Source organism: Balearica regulorum, chromosome 3 (assembly GCF_011004875.1).
Source record: "Balearica regulorum gibbericeps isolate bBalReg1 chromosome 3, bBalReg1.pri, whole genome shotgun sequence".
Taxonomy (NCBI): domain Eukaryota; kingdom Metazoa; phylum Chordata; class Aves; order Gruiformes; family Gruidae; genus Balearica; species Balearica regulorum.
The window spans coordinates 2,247,520-2,275,290 of record NC_046186.1 but is presented as its reverse complement, the minus strand read 5'-3'; the positions used below and the strand labels follow the sequence as shown (position 1 = coordinate 2,275,290).

General features: G+C 41.3%; 1 protein-coding gene across 1 annotated transcript in view; it reads left to right on the top strand.

Annotated features, from left to right (window-relative positions):
• ELP3 (elongator acetyltransferase complex subunit 3) overlaps positions 1 to 27,771 on the top strand; it is an 89,118-nt gene that overhangs the window by 4,075 nt on the left and 57,272 nt on the right. Inside the window, exons 4-8 of the mRNA XM_075750327.1 lie at positions 141 to 211; positions 2,548 to 2,611; positions 4,258 to 4,326; positions 6,132 to 6,286; positions 25,523 to 25,684. Coding sequence (XP_075606442.1) covers positions 141 to 211; positions 2,548 to 2,611; positions 4,258 to 4,326; positions 6,132 to 6,286; positions 25,523 to 25,684 — 521 coding nt within the window. The remainder of the gene's footprint in view (positions 1 to 140; positions 212 to 2,547; positions 2,612 to 4,257; positions 4,327 to 6,131; positions 6,287 to 25,522; positions 25,685 to 27,771) is intronic.

The following is a 27,771-nucleotide window of genomic DNA, read 5'->3' as shown; positions in this document are numbered from 1 at the left end:
TTCTAGGTGGCAGACTAAGCAGAAAACACCTTTAAATAGTCTCTCATAGATGCACATGTACACGTAGCCTTCTAAGATGCGCTTTAGTAACTTCAGAAGCAATTACTATAATTTTTCTCCTCTGCAACTTTTTCTTGCAGATTGCTGTTGTTGCAGTGATGTGTAAACCGCACAGGTGTCCCCACATTAACTTTACGGGCAACATATGTGTGTAAGTATGACAGCTTAGATGCCCTAAGAGGACTGTGTTCCGGTTTTTCTGTATAAATCTAGTGTTGCAGTAGCATTGTGTCGGGGATGAGCTTCCTTTCCGCACAAGCGCAAAGTCACAGATTGCTGATACCTGCACGTTACATTTAAAAACATCTACTTGTCAGTTTTTCTTCAGGGACAACACCTTTTTCTTTTGTGGGCCAAAGCCTGCTTACCTTTAGTAGATACATACGCACTTCTGTGAATATAGTAACCAGGAGAATGTGTTAATAATCAAATGTAAGTTGTGTTACTGTGTCAGGGTGTGCGAGCGTGCTGTGCACGTGGCTGAGTACCTCGGCAGACTGGAGAAGGCTGTTACAGAGAAGAAACAGGGCTCAATCTGAAGAGTTTGAAAACTGCTGCGCTGAGACCCACCTGAGGAGGTGCAGGCGGTGTCTGCGCAAACTTGCTCCATGTGACAGTCTGGCTCTGCCTGGCTCTGGAGTGAAAGGAGAGCACAGATGGATGGGAATGCCTCCAGCTGCCAGGAGCTTGTGGCCTTAAGGGAATAGCTTCTGAGTTCATTTGAATTGAGAAACCCAGGCTGGGTTTACCTTGAATTATGTTACCTCTGGTTGACTTAAGAGTCTGTGCACCTGAAATCTCATCTGCTTTTTTTTCTAACCGCATCAGTTCTTCTATTTCGAAACGTTGCTTCCCTTTCCCACCTCGTCACTCCTGAAATATCAGTGTGATTCACTACCAGCTGCCTAACAGAGAGCGAGCTGGCTCTGTTCTTGTTTTCACATGAGCAGATAGTGCGTTTGAGGTGTTCCAGGTAATTATGAATATGAAATGTCTTCACTTGGATTGCACAAATTTTGCCAGCAAATTAATTTGGCCATGGTAATATGGTAATTAATTTTATAATGGTGACAGATGACTTGGGTTGAGTTTGCAGGGCAGACAGTGAGGAAACTAATCAATTATACTGTGAACCGAACATGTCTGATTGATAGAGATGGCATTATCTTAGTTTGTGCATGTGAGATCTGCGCTGTAAGTAACGATGCACTGACAGCTCGATTACCTTGTCTGTTGGAGGTGCGCAGTGCCTGCAGCTAAAGCTGAAGGGGTTGTCAACCCAGGTCGTCTTTGAGCACAGAATGACTGTAGATTAATCCCACAGACCTCGAAAGAAAGCTAAGGACCCTTCAGAATAAATTTATATTCTTTTTATTTACTATCTGCTACGTACTGTTCCTCTCTTGGCTAGCAGCCATGCGGTGATAGCAGCAAGTCTGTCTTGCTGTGCCACGGAATAAGAGTTTCAAACAAGCCTCTGGACACAGAAACTGTAATTTGATACCAAACTACCCTACAGTTATGCAGAGTAGATGGACTGTGTTCTTTTGAAGTATTATTCATCAAATAACATGTTCTTAAGTTCAGAAAACAAATGTAAATTAGTGTTCTCCACATCAAGATAGTTAAATTCTATAAATTTCTGGAAAAGAAGTGGAGATTGTGTGACAGGGTAATGTCTCTATGTCTTTCCGTGCCAAACAAAAATCACATTTTATATCAAATGAGTTGATGTTTTTGATAGAATGGTGGAAAATACTTAAATTGTTTATGACTAAAATTACTTTTAAAAATCTAATAATCTGTATGTAACTATTACCCCAAAGCTGTAAACAGCACCCTAAGAGAATGCCATGTTCCAGAAACGTGTTCACAGTACATTTTGCTTCTAGTAAGTCTGATCAAGTTGTTTTATGTGGCTGTAGTCATTTGACAGGTCTGAACTGTTTTTTGACACCCCATTCTCATTAAAATTAAATGAAACAACTGTTTTGCACTGTATACTTAGCATTTGTAAACATACATAGGCTCAGTTCCTCTCAGTGTTACTGGATATCATGGAATCCCTCTCTCCAGCACGTGCCTTTGGGTCTGTACCTATATTTACGTTGGCTGATGCAGAAACACAGGAATTCATTCATTCATTCCTCATCCCGCGCTGTCAGCTGACCAGTCATGAGCCAGCTTTAGTCTAGAAGCTGTATTACAGTGTTAAGGTACCGTAGTGCTTGAGCTAGTCAGGCCTTCCTTTTGTGGATTTGTTTTAGCCTGTATGAGAGCTCCCAAGTACCAGGAGAGCAGTTGGCACGGTGCTGTGGTCAGGCTGTCTCGAATCTGTGTTTCCCTGCGCTTCTGATGAGAGGTGGGGTAGTTAGAGCAGTGTCTGCTCAGCCTGCACCCTCTTGTGTACCCGTACCTCAGACAGACACGTTAAGTCATTGCAATTGTACGAGTTTGATGCCTGTGTTCTGTTTTTAATGTTTTCAGATACTGCCCAGGTGGACCTGATTCTGATTTTGAATATTCAACACAGTCTTACACTGGATATGAGGTATTACTTCTGTCTGCCATAACACATTATAAACTTGGGTTAGGCAGATCTTTATTTTTACAAATTCACCCATGTTGCAAGAATAAAACCCAAAGCAGTCTTCATAAACTTCCAGATCTAAAGCAGCTCAACTATAGGACTGGAAATTCTTAATTACTGTACCTGCTGTTTCTTTCTCCTCACCTTGCTACTGTTTATACCGTCATACGTGTGATACGCTGTAGAGCAGGAGTGAGCAGCCTGTGATCCTGAGCAGGGCAAGTGACTTGCTTTAAGGGAAAGGTACAGAGAAGGCAGAACCAGACTTCTTCTCAGAGCTGCCCAGTGGAAAGATGAGAGGTAACCAACATGAGTTAGAATGTGGAAACTTGTGCCTTAATATAAGAATATCTTTGCATTCTCGTCATCAAACACTTTAGTGGGGATCTAGAGAGATTTTTGTGATCTTTATCCTTAAAGATAGTCGAACACTGGCTGGACACAGTCCTGGGCATCCTGCCCTATCTGGACCTGCTTTCAGTTCTGTCCAACCTACAGGACGCTACGGATTAACAAAGGTCAAGCTTGGGAAGAAAGCTGATTATTTAGCTGTTAGTGCCTCTGAAATTACATCCGTGCCCTTTTATGTCTCTGTATCTGCAGTGATATCTCACTAAATAGATATATATATATATTTCTGAAATTGTGCTCTCCTGTGTCTGGAGAAAGTTTAACAGCGGAAGATCTTGTTGTGACTAAATTATTGTGACTGGTTTTAACAAAACAACTCATAGCTATAGTACAGATGTAAAGTAGTAAAATGAGGTAAAATACAAACTGGATTAATTTGGTAAACAGATGCAGTGTACTTTTAGTATGGATTTTGTCTGTTGTTACCCACTTTCCAGTGACTTCAAACTTGCCCTGTTAGTACAAAGTAGGAAAATCCTGTTTATATGTAACTTCTTGATAGTTCATGTTGGTTTGGATATGTTGTATTCATTTGTTTAGTACTAACAGCATGCAGGAGCTGTGCATGACCAGAACAGTCCTCGTTCTTTAGAGCTTTTAATAGAACAAATATGAAATACTAAACAAATCCAAGATACGCAAGATACGCGAAACCATTATCTTAGGGTATTACTAATAGGCTTACATCAGGTAGTAACATAAAAAGTGGTTAGAGATTTCAGTTGAAAGAATATGTTGAGCTTAAAGAATATTTTAAGTTTAGACTGAGCTCTAGAGGTTGCTCCTTGGATAACTGTGGTACAAGTGAAGAAAGCCTGAAATGCATGGAACAGAAGAACTGTTATTCTGAAGAACATTTTGTTGGGGACTTTTGCAATATCTTTTGCAAATCACTGCAGAGATTCTTTATCCATCCTGTTGTGATGCACTGAAAATTTGAACAATTTTGTCATTCTTTTTATATCGTATTACCATTTCAGAGAAAAAAAGTGTTTTGTTATAATTTTTTAAAAAAATTCAGGAGCCAAATTCAAATTTATAGTTGGATGGATTCTTTGGTTGTGAGTTTGAAGACTTTAGGGTCCATTAGGATTTGAAGACTTTAGCATCCGTTTCAACGCTAAAAGTTGTCTTTTGTTCTTTTTCACTGTGTTCTTAAAAAAAGTGTACGAACTGAATTTCCTTCTGTTTTTTAGCCAACGTCCATGAGGGCCATTCGGGCTAGATATGACCCCTATCTCCAGACAAGACACAGAGTGGAACAGGTACATTTTTACAGTGAAAGGGGAACACGTTGTGGTTGTGATTAAAATAATGAGAATGCTTTTAATTGCCTGAATTGGTGGGCTGAAAGGGTTGTGATCAGCAGCATGAAGTCCAGCTGGAGGCCAGTCTTTAGTGATACAACCCAGCTGTGGACCCTGGGGCCGACCTCTCTGTTCATGACATGGGTGTTGGGACAGAGCATGCTATCAGCAAGTTTGTAGATGATGTAGATTTGGGAGGAGCAGATAATAGACCGGAGGATTGTGCTGCCATTCAGACGGACCCGGACGGGCTGGAGAAATGAGCTGGCAGGAATCTCTTGAAGTTCAACAAAGGGCAGTGGCAAGTCCTGCCTCTGGGGAGGGACGACCCTAGGCACCGGTATGTGCTTGGGGTTGACCAGCTGGAAAGCAGCTTGACAGAAAAGGACCTGGAAGTCCTGGTGGAGACCAAGTTGACCATGAGCAGCATTGTGCCCTTGAGGCAAAGAAGGCCGGCGGCCTCCTGGGCTGCATTAGGAGGAGTGTTGCCAGCAGGTCAAGGTGAGGCCCATCTGGAGAACTGTGTCCAGTTCTGGGCTCCCCAGAAGAAGACAGACATGAACATACTGGAGCAAGTCTAGCAAAAGGCTGCTAGCATGATGAAGGGACTGGAGCATCCAAGGAGACACTGAGCCAAGACTGTTTAGGCTGGGGAAGAGAAGGCTTGGGGGAATTTCACCGATGTGTATAAATTCCTGATGGGAGACACTAAGAAGATGGAGCCTGGCTCTCCTCAGTGGTTCCCAGTGACAGAACAGGACAGGACGCAATGGGCACAAATTGAAACATCAGAAATTCCATTTGAACATCAGGAAACAGTTTTTAACAGTGAGAGTGACCAAGTGCTGGACCAGGTTGCCCAGAGAGGTTGTGCGGTCTCCATCCTGTGAGATACTCGGAGCCTGTCTGGACACAGCGCCGAGCAAACTGCTTTAGCTGATGCTGATCTGAGAAGAGAGATGGACAAGGTGATCTCCAGAGGTCTCTTCCAACTTCAACGTTTCAGTCTAATGTAGCGTTATAGAATCATGACTTGATTCTCATAGAGAAATAATTTTAAAACCTTTTAGTTGTCGAACTGTCACTCCATTCGATAAATGACAAGTTTGGAACCTCTTATAAGATATTACAATACCTGATTACTGATAGGAGATCCTATTACAAAAATATACTGAACTTTTGTGGCAGTTGCTCGTTCTTGATGATTATTTACATGCAGAATTTAGTACTGAAATAGTGACTTTCCTATCAAAATGAATTTTTTTTGGGTCTCCGCTGGAGAATTAGATCTGAAGAGTTTCTCAATCCTGTTCTGCTTTGACTGGTTTCCTGTTTATCTCCAAATCCGTTGGAAAGTTCTCCATGGATTCAGTATCGTCCTTTTCTCCCACAAGTTCTTAAGGAAAGTTAGTTATACATGGATTGAAGCAGATGTGAGGAAACTTTTCCTACTGGCCTCATCTAAGCTAGCTTCAAACTGGAACCAGTGTAACTCCATCAGCAAGATGCTAGGCTCAAATAATTCTGCTTTGTCAAGAAAACTCGTTATGCTGGGCTCAATATTTGTACTATGTTCTTCAATTAGAAAAAGAATTTTGGAGGGTTTTGGGTGGGGAATTGTAAGAAATCTGTACAGAAGTATTAATGGTTCCTCATACGTAAGAGATACGACAACTAAAGAAGGAAATGTGGTATAAGAATGTCCCAGTTTTCAGAGAAGTCCCTGATTGGTAATTTTTTCCCCGGTACTTTTAACTTTACAGCTGAAGCAGTTGGGCCACAGCGTGGATAAAGTAGAGTTCATTGTGATGGGTGGAACGTTCATGGCCCTGCCTGAAGACTACAGGGATTACTTCATCAGAAACCTTCACGATGCCTTATCAGGTCACACTTCCAATAATGTAGCAGAGGCTGTCAAGTAAGCATCTTGGTTTTCCTTAATGTAATTGTTTAAAAGTGTTCCTTAACTAGTGTAAGAACAGAAAATACCGAAGACAAAAATTCAGGCCTTTTTTTTCTTCTTTTTTTTTTTTTTTTTTTTGAAAGGCAATGTTTATCCAAATACGTATTTAGGCACAGAGTATTTATAGCTCAACTTGCAGCATTGCTCTGTGTACTGCTTAGCACCAGCAGAAGATAGGACCATGGTTTATCTGTTTTCTCATGTAGGAAATGCTAAGCTGCTTCTAATTTCTTGGCATTCCATCTGGACTTTTACCTTTTATGCCTCATCACCTTGATTTGGAGTTGTGACGAATCGCATTGCCATGGGATTTATTTCCTTTGGCTGGGAAGGGGAACTGATCCTGGCTTGGAGGGAGGCCAGACGTCAGCTCCCGTAAGGGATGACTCACCCCTGAGAGCGTCAGTGATCAGGATCTCCGATCCCCTTGCAGTCTCAAACGCAGCTACCCTTGCAGTATTTTTGTGACAGGGAGATGCTCCTCTTCTCATTTTATAGTTAATGAACTGAAAATCAGAGGTTGATGGATTTACGTGTGCTTGGGGTCATTAAATACATAACTTTTCAGTGCATTTTGCAGTATAAAACTGAGAAGAAAAATGAGAGATTTGCTATTTTGGAGCTGTTAAAACTATGTGAGCATCTCTACTGACAGTTTTAGTTTGCTACCTTGTCTTACGGAGTGCAGTGGATTTTTCCTCGATATCATTATTACCTACTGAAGAAAGATTTTAAAACTGGGTAGGACAAGCCCTTGTCTAGCTTCGTGTCTACCTTCGTATTTTAAATCTGTAATTTCATTTGGTTTTCCTCTGGAGGGCAGCAAACACTTTGTTGGTTTTCTTTGTGGGTTTTGGTTTTTGTTTTTTTTTTTTCCTTGTCATGCAAAGACCAGACAAAAAGTGCTATGCTGCTCTTTCCAAATGGATTTTATCAAGATAAAATCACAAACAGGTTGGGAAAAGAATTGCTTTTCTTTTGCTCTAGTGCCCTGGTTGTGAACACAGAAGCACACAGCTCATTATGGAAGGAGGGTGGAGTTTGCAGATCGTCTATTCAAATTAGTGCTGTGTTTATATGTACATCAGGTGGTTTAGGATGTGGTTATTTCGTATTTTTTCTGCTGCAGGTGTCTACCTAATTTTATCAGACCCAAAATTGCTTTTGCAGTAGCCTGTCCTTTGCAGATTATTGAGGAAACTATTTATGACACAGACTGTGTGACCAAGTAATTTTAAGTGCATGCAAAAATGAAGCGACTCTGAAGTCAGTGTGCTGCCTTGCAAGCACGTGGATTGAGCAATGTGAGAAAACCTGCGCTAACAATTTGTGGTTTGGTTGGGTTTTTTTTCCAGCAGATAAATAAAGGTTTATATTTTTAACATAAAATACATCTTAAATGCTTAGTAAATGGAGGTATGTGGGAGTTATTCAAGTTGCACTTCCTAAATATTCTAGAGGCGAGAAAATTGAGTTCAAGATGAATCAGACCTTTTACTTTTTGTGCTTTTTGCATTTAGTTGTACTGTGTCACTGCAGTACTGTTTTGAGATGATCAATGACACTTGGAATAAACAGTCAAGATTGAGTTTATTTCTCTTTGTACATGAGGATTCAGCCTTTCTCCCTCATTACCTCCACTGACAGAGGCCCTGCTACGTGGGGAATACTGACAATACTGTACTTGTTTCATATCATGAGCACTGCGTTAGGTAATAACCTGAGATCTGGTCTCTCTTGCCCCTTATTTTGATAGCCATTATGGTGGCCTTGTGAAATCATTAGTTAATTTTACATTTTGTACAGTGATTCCCTATTGAGGAAAAAGACCTTCAGCTGGGATACTTCTTAAAAAGTCTTTCTGAGCATGACCTTTGATTAAACCAGTGCAGCATCTATCTGTATAGGCTTCAGTCCACCTAACTGCGAGCACATTTTTTCCCTTTTGTCCAGTCATTTCTTTACTTTGTCCTGAACTTGAGCTCTGCTTCTATGTCCTGTGCCGTCCAGTGATAGTGATATGCTCACCTATACGATCTGAATTGTGCAGCACTGAACATCAATCTGGTGTTCTCTTGATGTAGTTTTGAATTTTCTTCATATAATATTTTCTCTTGATCAGCCCTTTGCAGCTTCTGGTCCCAGTTAATCTGATAAAAAGGATGTGACTCTGCAGTTTCAGGCAGTAGAGTATGACTGCAGCATGCCACAGAGTTATATATTGTTCCTTGCCAGGAACTGGCACTACAAGTCTGACTAAAGAAATAAGTCCTCAAACTGTGTTGGTCCTTGGACTCCGGCTGATGTTCTGCGTTGCCTTATGGCTTCCTTACAGATTCGGAGTGAATTCTTACGGTGAATCTGGCCTGGTGATCTGTCTCAGGGAAGTGGGGCACTGCTCTAACCAGCTGCTGCTGAATAACTAAGTCTGAAACTGTGGGTTTATAGTCAGTGGAGAGAGCAGGATCTTCGTGGGATGGCTCAGAGCATGTAAGCTAGGTTGCTGGTTTAAACTGTTCCCAGGTAAACTGGGCAGCTGACTTGGGGGGTGTGAAGAGCTCCCTTTATACCTCTGTTTTTATAAAGTGGTAGGAGATCCTTTTTGCATGAGCAAGACCTGAAGTGAGTTAAGATTTTGAGTTTTATGGATGCATGAACAGAAAACGAATGTAGAAGTCACTGTATTTACATATGTGAACTTGCCAACCAAAAGTGTGATTTTTAAAAGGATAAACCTCTGGGCTTTCCTAGTGACTGTTGCGAGTGGAGAAAGGAAATGACTTCCCTGAGAAAGTGTTGCTGGTGTTTAGTATTTCTGCAGCACCTCCCTACTGAGGTAATAAACACTTTTTAGGCTATTCAGACAGAAGTCTTTGCTTGAGGTGCTTTGGTATGCTTGAGAAATAAGTTGGCCAAGGAATGGGTAAAAAATTGCAGAGCCAGAGGGGATCTTTGTTTTGTAGAGAGTGTGCAACAAGACTAAGAAGTTTTAATTTTTTTATCTGCTGAGAACACCACTTGAGAGATTTTAGTGCGCTTCTGGATGTCTCTCAAGCAAGGTTGTGGACTTGCCTTCTTTAGGAGGAGATTTGTAATTACTGCTAAAGACTCACTATGTCAGATTTTTGTACACCAGAGAAATGTATCTTCCTCTGGGACCTGTTCCGGTCAGGCCAAAGCGTTGACTTGATCACTGATTTTGGCTGCCTTTGCTCTTTCGTGAGGACAGTGAACCAAGAAGGTGTAAAATACACATGCAAATGAGAATTGCTGCTCCCCATCATTTTGCTGCTCTCACCTGACCCATGAGTCATTAGAGGTTCTGGGCATATTTAACTGCCACCGTGACTCACCACTTAAGGGCTGAGCACCTCCTCTCTGAGCCAGGATCTGACTTTTAATTAGTGAACGAGGCCAAAGGAGAACTTGCCTGTGTTGGGAAAGGCAGGTGTCGGAAAGGTCCCCCTAGGCTACGTGCCCATGCAGCTCCTTGGACTGCAACATCAAGCCTGGCTTCTCTTACTGTGTTTAAAAATGCACAGAAATTATTTTTTAAATTTTATTTTAACAGTATCATGCATTGTCTGATGTTCAATCTGGTTGTAAATCACATTGTTAATGGCAAAGAAAGTAGGGGATAAAATTACTGGAACCTCATGTTCTGTAATTCGAGCATCTTGTGTACCTGATATTTATGTGACAGTATTCAGGTGCACAGCAGACATAATAACTACTTCCATAATAGGTCCATAATCCAAGACTCGTTCAACTTTACATCCACTCATCAGTCAGTAATCTCTTAAAATTCTCATTCTCCACTTGCATCATGAGCTGAAACTCAGAACTTGCAGAAGTGAGTACTGTCGGCTGCGTTTGATTCCTCGTGGAGAAATTACAGCTCCTAATACTGGCCGACATAGCGAGACTGCCTTTTTCTTAGGCTTGTCATCGATTGCTTTTGCCAAGCATCCTTTTGTGTTTCCACCATTAGCTGTGTCTTCCGCTGGGCTGGCAAGCAGGCAGCAATGCTTCCCGCTGCCACAAATCTTTCATTATGCAGGAGGAAATTTCCTTTAGGTATCCCAAAAGCCGTATTGATCTTTCGGCGAGCAGATAGATCCAGCTGCTTCAGAGCCTTTGCTGAAAGAGGAGATGTGGGTTTTAAATAACCACTGCTTAGGGGTGGATTATTGTATGTCCAGTTTAAGACCTCTTAGCCCATCTGAGGGGGAAAAAAACCCCAAAACCCTAAGCACTGGCAGTTTCAGCAGCAGTTGGTTTGGTATGTGGAGCTTGTGATATGTTTTAAAACCCAGCTGGAAATCAGTCCTCTTGAACATGCCAGATCAGAGCAACCCATGAAAAATGTGTTTTGTGTGATTGTCAGATGATGTGTTTTCTGGAAAGGTCGTTATATTCTTTTCTTAAATACCCACATTAGGTCTCATGTATCAGTAATTCTTCACATAGGAGCTGCAGTTTCTCCACAAGATTTATAGTGATCTTCAAGGTTGACAGCTAAGCAACTCCTAATTTTGCTTTTCAATAGTGAGGAATAAATCTGCTTTCAAAACATCGCTCTGTATTGTTGAAGTTTGCCTTAAATTTCCCAAATAAGACTTTAGGAGTTTTGTTAGAAGATACAGGTTTCTGCAGGTAAGTCTAGTCTTGCTGGTGCTGTAATTTCACCAAGGGTTAGCCTGGTTGCTTAACTTTTAGGGCACAGACACGCAATGAAGTTATATGGAGTAACAAGTGGGCATGTTGTGGCTGTGCTGTTGCAGCTGGCTTTGTGTATGTATTTTGCTGGCCCCACTTGTGAGACATTCTAGTGTACTGTGAATCAGAAGGAAAGAGATTTAAGCAACCATGCTTTACCTTGCATTAGCATAGGCAAAGATGATGCTCTCCTACAATTCAGATGGCTCAATTGACATATAGTTGCTTGTTATATTAATATATCTTAATTGTGCTCTCTGAATATGAATTGTGACTCTAGCAAAAATAACCGAGAGCTTTGACTCACTACCTCCAGTGATTCATGCTGGGGCGATTTAAGAGGTTACTGTTCTCCTTTTATCTACCTTGACCCTCTGCTTGAGGTTACTGCTTCCAAAACAGGCAGCTAAACATAGTCGTCCACCCTTCAACTGCCAGAGTTCACCCTGTGGCAAATCAATGTAATCTGGAATGGACAGTGCTCTAAGAAGATATCCTACTTCTTTGGCTGCGGGGAGCCCAGCCTGTTAAATTGCCCTGCTACAAATTGCCAGAATTTGATAGTCAGATCTCACCTCTTGACTTGCTGTAATGAGTAGGTACTGTGACAGGTAGGCTCTTGCAGCTCTAGCGGCTCCAGAAGCGCGGTAATTGTCGGCTTAAGCTCCTAGTCTAGCAGTAATTTAGGCAACCGAGGTGTGGGGGTACTTCTGCGGTTCTGCGTCCCCTCCTGTGCAGGCAGCAGCTTTGGGCAGAGAAGGAAGCGAATAGCAGGAGGCAGCAACATTGCAAATTGCTGTGGCTGTATCCATCAGAGCTTGTCTGTCAAATCCCTCCAGACATCTGACTGGGCAGTGATTTTTCCTGTGCCAGGCAGGAGATAACTGGCTATTGTTTTAGTGCCAGATCATTTACAACAGAGATTCTGCCTCAATTTTCTTTTATTCCCAGAGATTTGGAGACTAGTTCCTAACGTTCTGGAGAAGCAAGCAGATTTTCTTTGTTTTCCAGCTTTGGATGCGACTCTTTCATGGTGCAGGAGCCATGTTTGCCATTAAAACAGGTTTGTTGCTGAGTGTTTACCCCGAAATGCCTTCAGTATGGCTAACATCATTCCAGCTTGCAGAATTTGAGGAAATTTACCCCAAAGCTGGCTGGCCTTTGTTGGCATCCTGTTAACTTTTGCATTGCTTATTTTCTACTGCAAGACCCAACTTTTAGCTGCTGAAGTGCGTGTTATTTGGAAGATATTTGAGTGAAAGTCATTTCATCAGATCCTAATCTTGCTATGGGTAGCTGTTCATCTTTTTTCCTCCTGCAGCTATGGAAAGTGATTACCTATCCAGTTATCTGTCCTGTTCAGTGTTTCCGCAGCGTTTTCTCCTGCAAGTAAAATATTCAGGTTTGTGACTGAACATAGATGACTAGGGAAGGTAGATATGAGGAAGCCATACCCACATAATTCTGTGCATATGTAACAGAGCATCTGATGTTGTGTGACTTCAGGTTTTGTAAGGTGGATGCTGGAACCAAATATATCTTTGTCACGTAGGTTCACAAGGTGGTAGTTGTTTATTCATAACAGAAGTCTGAGCTACACCAAATCTGGCAATATTTGTAAATGCTATTGATCTGTATTTTATCCTACACTGGTGGAAGGGATGATGGCCTTAGCGGTCATGACATTGTCAAAGCTAAATAATGAATTTCGATGCCCTTTTTTGTACATTTTCAGCAAATTACTGCTGAACACCTGCCAAAGGGAATACTTTTCTCATTTTTGCTGCTTCACTGCTGTGCATGTGTAATTTGGCAAGCATAACAAGTTCTCCGGTGACCTGCACTAAAATGTTAATGCTAGGATGGGATCTGAATGGTCAACTGGGATCGGTAACTGGAGATAGAGTTTTATTCATGGCTTGGTCACCTGTATGAACATGAACCTGGCCTGTTTTATTACACGGTTCTAGTTCAAATTGTGCTGGTGACCCAAAGGTAATGTCACAAAGAGATGGTGTGGCATGTACTAACTAAGCTTTCTGGGTTAATTCCCTCCCTGACACGGAAAGTATTACACCATCCTCTGTATTCCAGAAGCATTGCTTTAGTTGCTGTTGTGTTCTGGTTTTGATGGGCAGAAGATCAAACATTTGCGGTAGCTTTGAGCTCTGTAAGGCTGCAAACGATCCTAGACTGATGCTCCCGTGCCCTGGAGAGCTAACGTGAGACCCGCGCTACCTTTTTTTCCCGTCTTTCAGCAGAGATTGCTTTCCAGCCCAAATTAAAATGGGCTGGTAAAATAGTGAGATGCGGTTTATAGTTCCCTCAGCTGTGCTGTGCTTGCCCCATTGGTATTGTAAACTGAGATCTACTGCCTTTCAACAGCGCTAAATTAATTGGAAAGAAAAGTCATTTTCTAGTAACATGGTGGGTGCAGTAGGCATGTAAAAGAAAAAAAAAAGGCAGGTTTAATTTTCATACTTTTATGGAAGGATGTCAAGAAGTGGTTGACATCTTCTCTTTGCATCCTGTGACTGTTTTGTGAATGCTGTACAAGGCAGAGCAGAGGCTGTTTGCTTTTGAAATACGTCTTTGTGCAATGTGTTGCAGCTAACGCGCTCTGGGCCTCTGGGCCTCCTCGTGGCCCGTTGGTTTGTGAAGTCAAGTACTCAAAAGCTGGGGGCTGGCAGAGCTGGGGGGGGTTGCGCAGCCTTAATTTGGTCACCCTCTGTCTGGGCCTTGGATTATACGATTACTTACTTTTTTTCCTCTTTCTGCAAGACCTTTGCTTGGTTTGTCTCCAAAGATATCTCCTGTGCTGCTATGAAAATTCCAGAATTAGTGAGAAGAAGGACCTTTATTCCTCTGATATAAAGGAGATTCACCTCTCCTCTAACAGCTCTGAAGTGAGATGTGGTTCAGCTTGTGGGTTAAGACAGCTCTGGGTCTGCGTCGCTCTCTGGGCTCTGTTGACCTGGCGCGGGAGACGAGAACCCCAGCTCAGTGTAGGTAGGTGTTTGCATCCATGAGCTGGGTCCCACACCAAGAGTCTTGGCTCCATCGCAGGCTTGTGCAGCAGGTGTTTTATTCTTCATCTCTGACTTCTGACTCCTTGAGCTCATGCTGGTTTTTGATGCAGCGTCACTTTTTGCAAGATACTCCTATTTATTCCGGTGTTGGTTCTTGGTCCCATTCTCCTTTCTAGGTCTTTGCTTTTCCCCACCTCTAGGAAGACACAAGTGGTTGCTCACCTTTGGTTGTACGCTTTTTCTGTTCTCTATGTATTTGTCTCATTGTAAGCCAGGTTGTGCCATTCAGAGGGGGCTGTAACCATGATGGGAAATGTTTGGCTTCACTCCTTAGCAGAAATTTGCTCCTTGGGACCAGCACATCTTCACTGGAGTTGCAAAGGATGTCTGTGCTTAGGGAGGATGCAGTTTTAAGCTACTGTAGCAGCTAAAAGCTGGAATACTTTTCCAAAGCAATCAGCTGAATCACTGTTAAAAGTTGAGTAGCTGTTGGCACCTTAGTTGGAGCGATGACGGACGGCAAATGGAGCCGGGGAAATGGCGCCACCAGTTCTTGTAGTCTGCTGCAGCAAGCCTCTTCCTGAACCTGTGGTTTTACAAGCACGTGTGTGTTTTTGTAGCACTCTTTTTTGAGGGAGATCATATTGCAGCTTTATAGGTGAGGGAGTTGCTTTGGCAAGAGAAGATTAGCTAAGCCATAGCTTTTCCCTGGCAGTTTTGGCTGATGATTGCTTTTTATTAGCTCTGTTTATAATTTTATTGATACAATTTCTTTGTTTCCTCAAAACGGCAATCGAGCTGGTTTTCGTTCCTCAAGCTAAATGTTTATATCCGAGTGTTAGATGGGGGCGAGATGAATTCCGTTTAATAGGTAGATGCAGAAACTACAAAGCAAGGTCTTTTACTGGACACTGTCTTTATGCAAGAATAGCTTTTAGGGCATTTAGTTGTCAAGATATATGCAGCACCGCAGTGGCAGAAGTGGTTATTTTCCTCAATAACAGCTAGGAAGTGGTTGTTACTAAGAATATGCAACTTTCCTTAGGCCACAGTGAGTCAACATCAGAACTGAAATTGGAACTAGATTTTTTTTTTTAAAATACATACAAGTCTCACCTAGTGCTGGCTGCCTCATCAACTGTAGCAAGAAAAACTTGAACTTCAGTTTAGATTTAATAAAAGATCCTGTCGTGTCATTTCTTTCATAATTTTAGAGACAAGATTTTTTTTTTCTCCTGAATCTCTTTTTACCCTGTGTCTATAACTACATATTGACTATTCTGTGGTAAACTGTCTATATAATTATGACCTAATCATTGATCATATTGATTTAGCAACAGACATTTAAATTGTTGTTCTTTCAAGTCTCCCTGAACTAAATTGCACAGCAAAGATGGGAGAAATCAAGGGCAAATCCTGGGCATCTACCCATGCAAGTTTTGTAACAGTCTTTTGTTTCACAGTATGTGACGAGTTGCTCGCACTTCAGCGTCACTGTGGTGACATGGTTTGTTGTTCATGGGATGTGTTATCCGCTCCTGTACACTTAGATAAAAAGAGAAAGGGATGTAGAGTAAAAACCTGTCCTGTGGGAATAGCTGATATCGATTGCCTGGTAGAGGTGGAATTTAACTAAAGGTCAAATCAAATTGTACTGGAATCCACATAAGGGACAGCTGAAATGGGACTAAGAGCTACTTCTTGTTAGATTTTATATTGCTTGGTGAAAAGATACCAGACAGGCAAAATGGACCAAAATGAGATGGTAACCAAACACAGCCTTCTGCTTTTCTTCCCTTGAAATACCGTGTGGGTTAAGGTCACTGTGCTGCACAGCTCTGATGCTTAGTAAAGAGCAAAGAGCGGGACTCTGTATTTAGTGCTTCTCCTGGATTACTGGACAGAAATTCCCAAATTGCTACAGAGAAATGCCTTTGACTCTTTCTAAAACTTCATAGCTTAGTGTTTCAAATTTTCAGTCTTGTGCTGAGAATACTTTTTCCAAGCTTTTCTTCTGCATCATAAACTGACAATTTCATAATCATAAACTGAATCCCAGACTGGTTTGGGTGGGCAGGGACCTCCCAGCCCATCCAGTGCCACCCCTGCCATGGGCAGGGACACCCTCCACTAGCCCAGGTTGCCCAAAGCCCCATCCAACCTGGCCTTGACCACTGCCAGGGAGCCAGGGGCAGCCACAGCTTCTCTGGGCACCCTGGGCCAGGGCCTCAGCACCCTCCCAGGGAAGGATTGCTGCCTCCCATCCCATCTCCATCTCCCCTCCTGCAGCTTCAGGCCATTCCCCTTGGCCTGTCCCTCCCTGCCCTTGTAAACAGAGACGGGAGTTTTAGAGTGGCTGGTGGAGTGTGTAGACAACCAAGTTAGCGTTTCATCTGCATGTGGCTCATTGATCTGCTTGTCGTGGCTGCTGAAAGCCCAAGCTGGAATGATCAGTGTGGTGTGTTGGACTGGCTGCACCTTCCATATATACAACGGATGGTTGGTGGTTTTCTGACATTCACGTATTAGTCTGAAATTTAAAGTGGCTGGCTCATGGTGGAAGAACGTGTGTACGCTCCTCATCTAAGAGATTGAGTATCAGCTTAGGAAGCGGACATTTTACAAGCATTTTATGTGTTTTTCTTCTTTCAGACATTTTGGAAAAAGTTGTGTTTTGCTGATGTGTCGGACCTAAATTGTCTTTATTAGGATAACAGGTTTTGTTTTCTCTAGCTGTAAAAAGCCAAGCCACCTCCCTGTACGTAGAATGAGTATAGAGAGGTTGCTCTTTCAATAGTACACGTTTTCCTCTTCATCTGGCTACTTGAAATGGGCTAATATTTCAATGAAACTTCTAGGTTGTAGTTGTTGCATTTGACCAATATGTGTTAACTTTACCTGCATCGTGGGAATAAGAGTGAAGGCCTCACATGCGTAAATAGTTGAAAGATATTGGGAAAGGGAACAAATGATCAATTTACATAACAGAGGAAGGTTATTAGTGGTGTCCCAGAGGAATCTGTGCTGGAATAGGTGGTGAAGGAGCAGGTAAAAATTAGTGTAGATACAGAGCGATGGGTATAAGAAAGATTTTTCCTTATTTTACTACAGAACAACGAGCTCCAAGTTGGCTAATGCCACTCAGGAACAAGATTTTAAAGTTATAGTAGATAACCATGAGAAACACAGGCTTGCTGCTTGGTATTAGTTAAAAGACCAACTCAGTGTGAGGAATTATAATGAAGGGAATAGAGAGCAAACTGGGAAATATTGTTATGCTACTGCGTAATTCAGCAGTGCCTTCACAGCTTGAACCTATATTCAATTCTTCTTTTTAAAAAGAAGGGAGGGGAGAAGGAAAATGATACTGTGGAAAAAATATTTGAGTGCGGTATAATAGAGATCTATGAAAACCTGAGCAGCATGGAGAAGACAGAAAAAGGATAAATGTTGATTATCTCCTACACCACAAGAACTAGGGCTATCGGAAGAGATGGAAATTAAATACAAAGGAGGCAATTCTTTGTGCAGCATGTAGCTAGGCTGAGGGGTTCCTAGGAAAAATACCCAGTGAGAGCTGCTAAGTCCTGAAGACACCTACTGCTACTATAGACATCACCTCTGGCTCAGGAAGTCCCTGAAGAGGAAATAATTGGCAACTGCGAGAGTGTTCAAGGAAAATAGCACTGCAGCTTGCCCTGCTCCTACAGATCTGGTCTAAGCATCTGCAACAGCCGTGGGTGGGTGGGATATTGGGCTAAACAGACCTTTGGACTTGCCCCTGGCACTGTTCGTGTGTTCCTGGAGCTTGCAGGTCCATTGTTCCACCTTCAGACCAGGTTCAGTTTGTTAGTGGTGTTCCAGTTGCCCATCTGAAGGCAGTTTGGAGACGTGAGCCTCCCTAAACCTTGGTGCGAGGATGCCAGTGGCTCGTGTTGCTGCTTTTGTTCTGGGAGAAAGGTGAAGACCTCGGTCTCCAAGACTGTAAGTTAGCTCTGCTCACTGGGGCAAGTTTGAGAAAGGCAAAGAGCTAGCAGTAAGGGAGGGGGAGATAAGCATTCTCTTGCCCATATTAGCCTTGTTTCAGCTTTTTTTCCCTTAAAACTTTAGTTTTGACAGACATAAGTAAAAAAGAAGTTGCAACTTGGCTCCTCTTAGAGCCACGCATATGCAATTTTTCTTGTTTGAAATATTTCACTCTAGCATATGCTTATTCATCCCGGTGTTTTCAGTTACAGCTTGCTAATCATTTGTTGCTGAAAAAAACATTATCTGTATTGCTGTTGCCTTGAACTTGATGGATGGGAGCTTAGAAAATTAGCCTGCAGTGTTAGAAGGTCCTGTCCAGGTTTTCTGTTTAGTGTCTTTTTTTTTTTTTTCCCCCCGCAAAGCTGCAGCCCCCTTGCCCAGAGGTCCTCTGCACAACGTTGCTCTATGAAAGCTGTGAATGATATAAAAATAAACCAAACAAACCCCCTCCATACTCTTCCGTCTATAGCTAACATCATTACCTCCTTGTTGTTACAGCCAGGCATTTAATTAGTCCATGCAAATAACCCTACTTTGATTAGGCCTGAAGCGTGTTAACGTAACTCTTCCGCTTCTGCTCGTGCTGTGCTGCTTCTTCTGAGGATTTTCAGATGTCGGATCTATTCATTGTGGTTACAACTTGGTAAACAAATTAAGAAAGAGAGAAAACTGGTAAGTTCTAGGGTTTTTTTTGCTTCAGAATGGATACTATTTTGAACACAGATCCTATCCTGGATTTCTAACACCAAGTGACACAGCAGGAGGGAGCATAATTGCGTATGACTTATCTGTTAGTGGCATTTCACAGGGAAAAAAAGGATTTGTACTCACTTATCTTTTAGCAGGTGTAAATACTGTTACTTCATTAAAATTGGAAAATTATATTTTAGTCAATAAATGACTATTTTAAGTAACTAAGTTTTTCAGTATTTGAAAACTGAATCTTGGGAAACCAATGCTGCTAAGAAACCAAAGCAGTCTGTTGTACTCCTGGTAGGGAGTGATAAAGAAAACACTGAAATGTTGTAATAAAAAGGGAGCAGTATAAAGCCAAATAACTAGCATTTGAGCTTTCAGAAATATCTGCTCTGGGCAATTATCAAACATGCAACTTTTGAAACATATCGGATGAGTAAGATGCCACCTGTTTTGTTTACTAGCAGGAAATTGTAGATCTTGAATTAATTCATTGCTAGCTATGTTTCAGAGATTGGTGGTGTGATAAAGCAGAGCTATCGGAGATCAAGAAAAAGGAGGTCATTGAAGTAATAGGTGTAATGGTACATAAGGTACTTGTGTATTACATCAGCAGTTTCCTCTTCAGAAACCAATGGTGTCATTTTTTTGTCTTAATTCTGTATGTATAGACATCATTGTCTGTCCTGAACACCTGTAATTGCATTATACCTGGGACCACGCTCATTCTAGTCAAGGGCACAAGAAGGGTTTTCTTTTTTTTTTTTTTTTTTTTTTTAAGGTATTAGACTTGTTTAAGATGTGGGATATTGACAACTATTGTGGCTCACAAGGTTGAGGCCAGGAACTTGCTGCCAAGTTCTTAATTTTCCCACCCAACCCTCCCACACTTCTCTCTTTCCACAAGACTCTAAGCACCTCTTCTAGGGCAAACTGTGGGGTTTTTGGGATAGGCTAAGGGTAGATGAGAAGCAGAGCCGTCCCCTTCCCAGCTAAGCTGTGACCACTCATTGCAATGTGTATGAGTACGGAGCACCACATTTTGTTGAAATTGCTGCTGTTGAATAACCCATTAGCAGCAATGCTGATCAAGTATTATGATCATCTTCGTCATTTATTCCATCTTCACCTTCAAGAAGGTTTTCTTTGGCTTTTGAAGTAGTGCTGGAAGGTCCTGCAGGCAAGTTTTGGGGGACTGTTGGGTTGGATGAGTTGTTCTAGATTCTTCCCGTCTTTCCATATAGATTGGTACACCTAAAGACTTCTTCCTCTTGGTGATTGGTTCTCTTTGATGCTGCCTTTGAACCATTTCTGCTGCTGCTTGTGCCTTTTTCTGCTCTTTTGCCTCCTCTTTATGTACTCTCCTACTCTGAAATGCGTAAAACAGATAAATGGTTTAAAGGCGCGTGATCAACGTGCTGTATACGCACTGTGCTTTAGTCTTATAGTTTATCTTTTCTGCACTTGTTGTGATGAGGCAGGTCTTTCTGTGTTGTCTGGCATCCTGCCACTCTGATCCCAACCAGGGAGTTTGGAAGCTGCTGTAGTATGGATTGCAAATAATTGAGTCTTTGATGTTCAGGTCTCTTAGCTGATGAGACTTTTGTCTGTAGACCAAAGTTTAATTGAGAGTGAGTAGAGGCTTTGTTAAATGAGTTGGTTTCTGCCAGAACTGTTCGGTCTGTTTTTTCTTTAAGTGAGAAAGTGTCTGAGACCCTGTATCAAACTGCTGTGTCTGGTAGAAAGGTAGATGCTTTTTTGATCTGAAAAAAACCCCCAAGCTTATTTTAGAGGCAGATTCGGATTTGAGGGTCTGCTTAGTGTACCAGCTTTCTTTGAAAATTCAGTCAAATATTCTCTATTAAAATTAATAATCTCTCCTTCTCACTATTTCAGACAGTTCTGTAATCATGCTGAAAAGAACTGACTCTGCAACAGCTATGTCTGTGCACACCTTAATATTTCTCTGTATCTCATTTTCTTCATTTGTATGGTTTAGCATCTATTTTATTTGCATAATTCACTTCTGGTCAGTCTGTTATTAAAATTGCCCCACTGTCATCTTGTGCTATACAGTTGTCTTGATTTCTGATTATTCTTTTGATTATGTGGGGCTCCTCAGCACTGCTGTATTAGAAATAACAAGTAAGACTGTTCCAGGGAAGGAGGAGAAATACTGTAAGATGTTTGTTGCTGCTTGAGAAGATGAAATCCATCTCTGCTCCCAGGTTCCAGAAGAAAAATATTAATGCCAGAATGAACCTGGAAATCAGGTGAACTTGTATATACAGGACCATCATGAGTGGAGTTTCCAATCTGGGTTCATCTGATTTCTCAGGGCTTTCTCTATTTTGCTTCTCTTGGTCTTCAGTTAGTAATAGTTTTGCTTGTCTTGGTCATCATCGAGGTTGCCTGAACCTCTTGTGTGTGAGTATCCTGAAGTCACTCTCTTCAGTGCTCAAGATATTTGCTTTTCAGGCTGTCTGCCTAGTTGGAGAGAGACTTCATAAGTGCCTTGGCTAGCGTGCCATTCCAGCAGGATATGTGGCGAGATGTCTGTTGTTTTTAAAGATTAAGTGAAGGCAAATCCATTGTGTCCATTATCATAAGTCATATATCCTGATAGTGAGCTTAGAGGGGGTTGGAGAAATGAAGTGTAATATGCATAAACTTCTGCGAGAGAATCGACTTGGTACAGTGAGATATTTTGACATTAAAAAAAGAGACTAGAACAACATGTCACCCATTACGTTGGTTTTCAAAACAGGCATAGCAGAAAATTATTGTCATTGACCTGAATGGTTTCTAATAGGATTCTGTTGTTTTTGCCTCTGGGCTTTTGTTTAATACTTGTGTTAAAATAGTAATTTCTAAGGGTTGGCAGGAGCTATCAGTGTTGGAGATGGGCAAATAAGGGATAAATTTGTATTCCATAGTAAGTTGTATATGAGCAAGCTGTGTACTTTATTACGGGAAAATGTAAAGCTGTTTTTCTAGGAATGGTGCAAGATTCTATTCTGAGAAGCAGCGAAATATCTAGAAAATATTTAGGAGTTAAGTTACATTATCATGAGCTTTCTGTATGATTCAGCAACCAAATTACCCTTGACTGTATAAATAGTGGAAAATTGGATAGGAATAGGCAAATCATATCCCATCTGGATATAGTACTGGTGTGTCTGCAAAGTTCTGTGGCTGTTTTTGGTATCAAAGGCAACAAGAAGAATGCTTAAAAACTGGAGCTAGTGCTAAGAAAAGGTTATAAAAATGATGTAAGCATTAGAATATATGCACTTAATGAATAATATACAAACCTCCTTGAATCTAGCCTGGCACCTTGATACCTGCTAGAATGGCAACATGGTGGAACACAATTAATTTAAGAGATTTCTGGAGTGCATTATGATGATGTTTTGAAATAATTGGCTCATACAGTGCCTAAGAGAGGTGCTCTCCTGGATCTGCTACTTGCAAAGAGCTGGTTGAGGGTAGGGATGTGGTCTTGGCTACAGTGACCCTGAGATGTTAGAGTTTAAGAACCTGGGGGAGGCGAGTAGCAGAATAAAGAAGTCAGAATTCAGGACAACAGGCTTGAACCAAAAGAGAGGATGCCCTGAAGGGTGAATAAGTCCATGTGAGCTTAGCTGACTTTCCAGGACAGCCTCCTCTAATTGCAAAGACATTGCATCCTGATGTACAGGAAACCAGGCAGGCCTGACAGGTCCCCAGCTTTGCTTAACTGCTAAATGGGGAAGTCCTGTTAGAGCTCAAACGTTGGAAAGGGACTGTGTGCGGAAGGTGAAAGGAGATGTGGGATACCCAGGAAGGGTACAGGCACATTAGGAAAGTTTAGCTGGAGGTGAAACTCCAAGGGATTATAGGACAACAAGAAGGACTTCCATAGGTACATTGTCAGCAAATGAAGACACAAGAAAATGTGAGTCTGCTGTTGGATGAGGCAGGCAGCTCCATGATGGAGGACACAGGAAGAGGCTGAGATACGCAGCATTTCTTTGCCTTGGTCTTTATTTGTAAGATCTGCTCTTGCTAGGTGGTGGCTTGGGGTGAGAAGTAGTGCCCATGGCAGAGGATCGTATTGGGCACCCGAGCTCTCTCTTATAGTTTGCCATGGACTCAGTCAGCGAAGGAGGTGCTGAGCATGCATAGGGAAATGGTGAAACTAAATGTTAAATGCTGACAGATTTATTTTTAAAAAGTTTAAAATTTAACTTAGTTGTGTAGTGCAGCTTTGTGAGGCATAATGATGATCTGTACAGCTTTTATGGGTACTGTTTGATAACTCTTTCCATAAAATGTCAAGTTATGTAAATCTAGTAAAGTTTTTAATTCTTGTCCACTTCTGATACTCTGTGTTTGGCTTCTTAACTTATAATCTTACAATTTGTACCTGTTCTTAGTTTTAGTATTGGATTTCAAGTGAAATAGAATTGCTCATTTTGCAAATAGGAAAAAAATTGAATATCCAAATGAGTGTTTAAAGTTTGAAAGTTGAGAAAAGACAGAAGAAAAGTCAAATTTCCTTTTTCTTCGGGAAATGATGGAGATGCGTTGTCAGAATCACCTTCTGTTGAAGGTTGGCTGTCACTCACTTCTTTTTAGTTAAAAGGAATCTGGTCTTTTTTTAGATATGGTTTGGGTTCGGCTTTGTTTTGCTTTTCTGGTTATCATTAAGACACACTTCTCTTTTCAGCGTAGAGTTAGGCAAGACAACTTTACCAGCCATTACACCATACTGAAATCCCGTTGGTGCCCTAGCACGTGCTATACTTTAGGGTCTGTTGGTGTTTGTTAGATTCAGCATTTTATATCTTGGCCATAAATTTGCTTGGGAGGGGGATATAATTATTTTTTTCTCCTCTCAGTATTTCTAGCCATGATTGCAGGTGCTTCATGTGAACACGTACCCTCTAGCACAATGAGCGAGTTATCTGCTCGCTTTTTTTTTTTTTTCCTCCCCCTTAGCTAAAATTTCTTTCTTTAATTCTTGCAAATCACGTCTTTAAAAGTGAGCGTTTCTCAGTCTGATATTAATGAACCACACATTGGCAATGTTTTCCCTGACGTGATAAACAATTGTTCGGTTAGTCTGTCAGATTAGTGAGCCACAAACTCTGAAATGTTCTACGTGTTTGTTGTTGGGGTTTTTAAGATGCTTATTTTGACAGCTGTTACAGTCTATCCTGCAAATATCTTGGTCTTTATGTATCTTAGGCTTTAACAGTTTGAAGGGAGTTAATATTTTCCTTGTGAGTCTGAGCCCACTTGGGTGTTTTGCTGGTTTTTCGGGGGAAGGTTGAGAGTGGGGGTGTGTTTTTGTTGTTTTTTTGGGGTTTTTTTTGGTCGAGTGGGACCTCCATCATGCTCTAAGGTAGGCTCTGGAGATTTATTTTGACTCAGAAGTTTCCAGCTATCCAGAGCTGGAAATTGGATGATGAATCTTTATAGAACACCTAATAAAGAGCTGAAGTTAGTCATCCTTGTGATTTTGGTGTGCAATATTCTTTCAGGTATCGGCATAACATCTCTTTCTAACTCAAGGTGTCCTCTTTTCAGCAACATTTAATATTAATACTGAGATCTTCATCATTTGGGACCATTAAAGAGACCGATACTCCTCTCAAACAGTGGCTGTTAATGCTGCCCACATCCTGATTTGGGAATTATCCAGATTCTCTGCAGTTTCAAATGGTTTCAAAAGAAGAAGTTTCCTTCTTCTTGCTGTAAATATTTTCTCCTGTGCTGCAGTCCTCTGTTATACAACCACCATATGCTGCAGGAAAGATGGTGAATTGGAATGATTCCTGTATGGAAAGGAATGTTAGCCTTGCTGGTGGTGATGGAGATTATGTTGATTAATGGTTTCCTTTTGTGAATTTTGGTTCAAGACTGCTTTGGATTCCTTTTTTCTTTTGTTTTACTCACTTGTAGGTCAGTAACTTACCATTTGTCATCAGTAGAGGATTTTTGTACTAGCTGGAATAATTAGTCTCTGTTAGACATGCATTGATAAATGGGAGAGGAGGGGGAAGAAGGTTATCAATGAATTTTGTTTCGGCATTAGACTACAATGAAGTTGAGAGCATGCCACTTGCTCACAAAGGGAGGCGATTTGTGGAATTTTTCAGAGACAGTCTTGTATGTTTTCTTGTGTGAACACAGCTGGATCTCGTCCCAATCTCTGCAGTCTATCTGTACACCATGGGAATCAAATGAAAATGTGCCAACTATACCAAACTCTCCCTAAGATGAGGTCCTGTATTACTGTCAGTGTCTGAGCAGGAGCGAGTGCTCAGACTGCCTTTGATTTGTCCCCAAACTGAAGGGAGTTCTCATTGCCTACTCTGACTTTCCCTTTTGCCTAGGCTTTATTTTCAGATAATGAGTACTGAACGCTCAGTCTGGTCTGGGAGCATCTTCCTAACAAGTACTGTGTAAAAAAGCCCTGCAAGGCTGCCACAGTCTAGTTTTCTCTTACGCAAAGCAAACCCCAGACTCGTATTAGCGTGCATATTTGTATATCACTTCATCCATCATGCATAAGGTTGAGGGTTCCCTTGCTGCTGGGATATTTGAAGGTTTCAACCTGGTTTTTAATTCTGGTAGTGACACAGAAACTGTCACCTGGAAGATGTTGGAAACTCTTCTGAAATTACCTATGACACCTCAATTTTAATAGAGAATGGGGGGTTTTTTGCAGGTATTCAGAACGAAGCCTGACAAAATGCATTGGGATAACGATAGAGACCAGACCAGATTACTGCCTGAAGCGGCATTTAAGTGATATGTTATCCTACGGCTGTACGAGGCTGGAGATTGGAGTGCAGAGCGTGTACGAGGACGTGGCCAGGGACACCAACAGGTAAGGAGAAAGCTTCAGTGTGAAGCTGAGCGTGGCTGCTCGCTGTCCGCTTTTGAGTAGCGTGTCTTGACCTGTTTGCTTGAACGTCCATTTAGCATTGAATGCTGAAACATTGAACTCATTTCCTTGCTTGTGTGGCCATATGTCTGTTAAGAAAAATTAATAAACTGCAATGGCTTCATGAATTTCTGTGTAGACTGCAGCTTGAGAAAATGGAGCTATTTGTGATGTTTTGTTTTAAACTCATATTTTTCCTGTATTGTACATCTCTCTCTTTTTTTATTACTATTGCTTTATAAGTAAATGTGGTTTTGTGTGGTAGAGCATGTGCCCAGAGAGAGCTCATAGTTCTTGTCCTACATAACTCATAATCTGTAGGTTTGAGTAGATAAAATGCAGTACAATCTATTGGAGGTACTATACCAGGAAACAGCACGTTCTTTACACCAGACACCTTTTTCTGCTGAGTATTGGAGACGAGAGATGACACTGGCAAGTACAGAGGGTGAGGCATAACCAGAAACAATGCCTGTTGAAAGATTAACCACAGTCATTCTAGGCATACAGTGTCTCTAGGGATTGCAAAATACATTGACAAGAGGCCTGTGATGTATTCCTTGTCATATTGGACCTATGGCTAAAAGAACAGTTGTCTTACGTAGGAGACTGCGCAACACATTGTTCATCTCATCCCTTACAGGCAAGTAAGTCAATCTCTTTTTTATTATTATTTTTTATCGCAAGTCTCGTAATTCTGTTCAGATTTTGAAAGAAGTGATTTTTTTCTTGATTTTTTTTTCACTTCTGACACTCATAGAACTTGCCTTCATTCTTACTGCATATTCCAGTCACCTACCAAAGATGTTTAATAACCATAATCATATGTAATGACAGAGAGATTATGGTTCAATAAGCAAAGCACATTTTTGTTAATACCTACCTTAAAGGCAGTAGTGCAAAACTGAAAATGTTGGACGCTTTCTTTTAGAGGCTTAAAGAATCCAAAATGAATTTCCTCCTGTGGGTTTAGCTGTAGTATTGGTGGTGCATGGAAGTGCAGGATGTCACTGCTATGAAATGGTCAGGCTCCAGGTCTCAGTAGACAGAAAAAGCCATTTATTGAGTAGTCCAGGAGTTAAGAGCTAATATTTATAGGTGGTACTTTCCTCCTCTAGATGTCAGAGCTTTCCAAAGGAAAAGATCCATACTAAGGACTGTAGCGAGATCACACTCTTAGGCTAGATGTATTCACTTACAGTTAATTTCGACAGAGACTGTAAATTTAACAATTAATTTCTCTTCAGCTTTTACTTTTTTTCCGCCTCAGATCTTTTAAAAGTGTCCTATCCTGAGGTAGAACTTTAAAACCTCACTTAGCTATCACTTCAGTCATCTTCAGTTTTCCTCCAATTTTGTCAGTCACATCAGAGCCGGTACCATAAATCATTCAAAGCTGTATGTCACTTTTGGCTTCTACGTTTGCTAATGAACCCTTGCTTTCCTGCTGATGAATCAGAAGAAGAATGAAATAGTATATTACTGACTTGATTTCACTCAGAAGTAATTCTGTACATTATTATATTTTTAAAGGGTTTTTGGCACTTCTCAAAGCTGGTTGCAGAATTCCTAAAAGGCTTTGCTGCAGGCTGTCTCAGAGCGGGGAAAACGCAGGCTGTTCACTCAAATATCTCCCTCCAACTTTTTAGAGCAATGAATTGGAACATACTTTTAGAGGAGGGTGATTCAAGTTTCTCTTTCTTTTGAAATTACCTCATTTTGCTTCTCTTCCACTTTGTGGGGGATGTGTTTTGGCTTTAAACTTTTAATATTTTCCTTGTAGCAAAATGTCAGATTACAACCAATTAGGCTAACTGTTTGGAAATTACTTTCTATTATGTTCCATAAGTCATTAGTGGAGGTTTTTGATTGCCTTTGGTGGCTGTGAGGCAGAAAAATATTCAAGAACAGATCTAGGCATCAAATAATCAAGTTATTGATGCAGCTCAAATTCCACTTCTAATAAGAAAATAATTTTTATTTATGAAGCAAGTCTCCATTTACTCCCCTTAGGCTTCTCAAGGTCCTGA